Source organism: Trypanosoma grayi (genome assembly GCF_000691245.1).
Source record: "Trypanosoma grayi strain ANR4 Tgr_1833_V1, whole genome shotgun sequence".
NCBI classification, from domain to species: domain Eukaryota; phylum Euglenozoa; class Kinetoplastea; order Trypanosomatida; family Trypanosomatidae; genus Trypanosoma; species Trypanosoma grayi.
The window spans coordinates 1-808 of record NW_008827451.1 but is presented as its reverse complement, the minus strand read 5'-3'; the positions used below and the strand labels follow the sequence as shown (position 1 = coordinate 808).

At 59.8% G+C, this 808-nt stretch overlaps 1 protein-coding gene across 1 annotated transcript; it reads right to left on the bottom strand.

The window, feature by feature from the left end:
- Positions 1-321: 321 nt before the first annotated feature.
- DQ04_18331000 (hypothetical protein) lies at positions 322-708 on the bottom strand (the record flags this gene model as incomplete). The annotated part of the gene is made up of 1 exon (XM_009317694.1): positions 322-708. The coding sequence occupies one exon, from the start codon at positions 706-708 to the stop codon at positions 322-324; it is 387 nt and encodes a 128-aa protein (XP_009315969.1).
- Between the last annotated feature and the right edge of the window lie 100 nt (positions 709-808).

Below are 808 nucleotides of genomic sequence, written 5' to 3'. Positions count from 1 at the left end.
GAGAGAGAGAGAGAGTGTGTGTGTGGGTGTGGGTGTTTAAGTGTGTGCAAAAACAAAGAGATAACTCGATAAAAAGGAAGCAATCATAATTGTTTGCTCGTTCAAAATGCACGCATATCAACGCGTGCGTACATCGAATGTGATTGATGTTGCTGTTGAAGCACACATTTGTGTAAGTGAGTATGTGAGTGGAGGTGCGTCGGTGTGTGGCGTTGGCGCGGCAGGCGTCCTCTCTCGGCGCCTCCAGCCCCACCAGCCACCACCACCTCGCGCGGTGAGACGCGAAGCCCACACAGCAACTCATAATGCCAAGTCCCGCACTCACGACGAGGGTTTGTTATCCCTATCGCTAGAAACACCAGTAGTAGTAGTAGTAGTAGCACTAGTACTAGTCGTAGAAGAAGCAGCAGCAGCAGCAGCAGCAGCAGCAGTAGATGTTGCCAGGCGCTCACTTCCTCTCGGATCACCGCCCCCCAGCGGCCTGTCTGCGGACTCGTACGATCGCGCGACTTGCAGCAGCTCCCGCAGCCGCGTTGCAGCGATACCGCACTCGCGCCTGGTGAGCACGTGCTCATAGTGAGACGGGTGCACGTCCGTGCCGCCGCCGCCACTCACCGCCTTTATCCGCTCCACCGCGTCGACCACGTCGCCGTCGGCGATCTGGCGTTCGCGCGCCTCGTGCAGCATGATGAGGTGGTGCAGCAGCATTGAGCGGCCGACGGCGTCGAGCACGTAGTTCGGCGTCAGCCCGAGCTGCTCTGCTGGGTCGCGGGCGCGCTCTTCGTCGCTCGCGGGCTCCGGCAGCGGC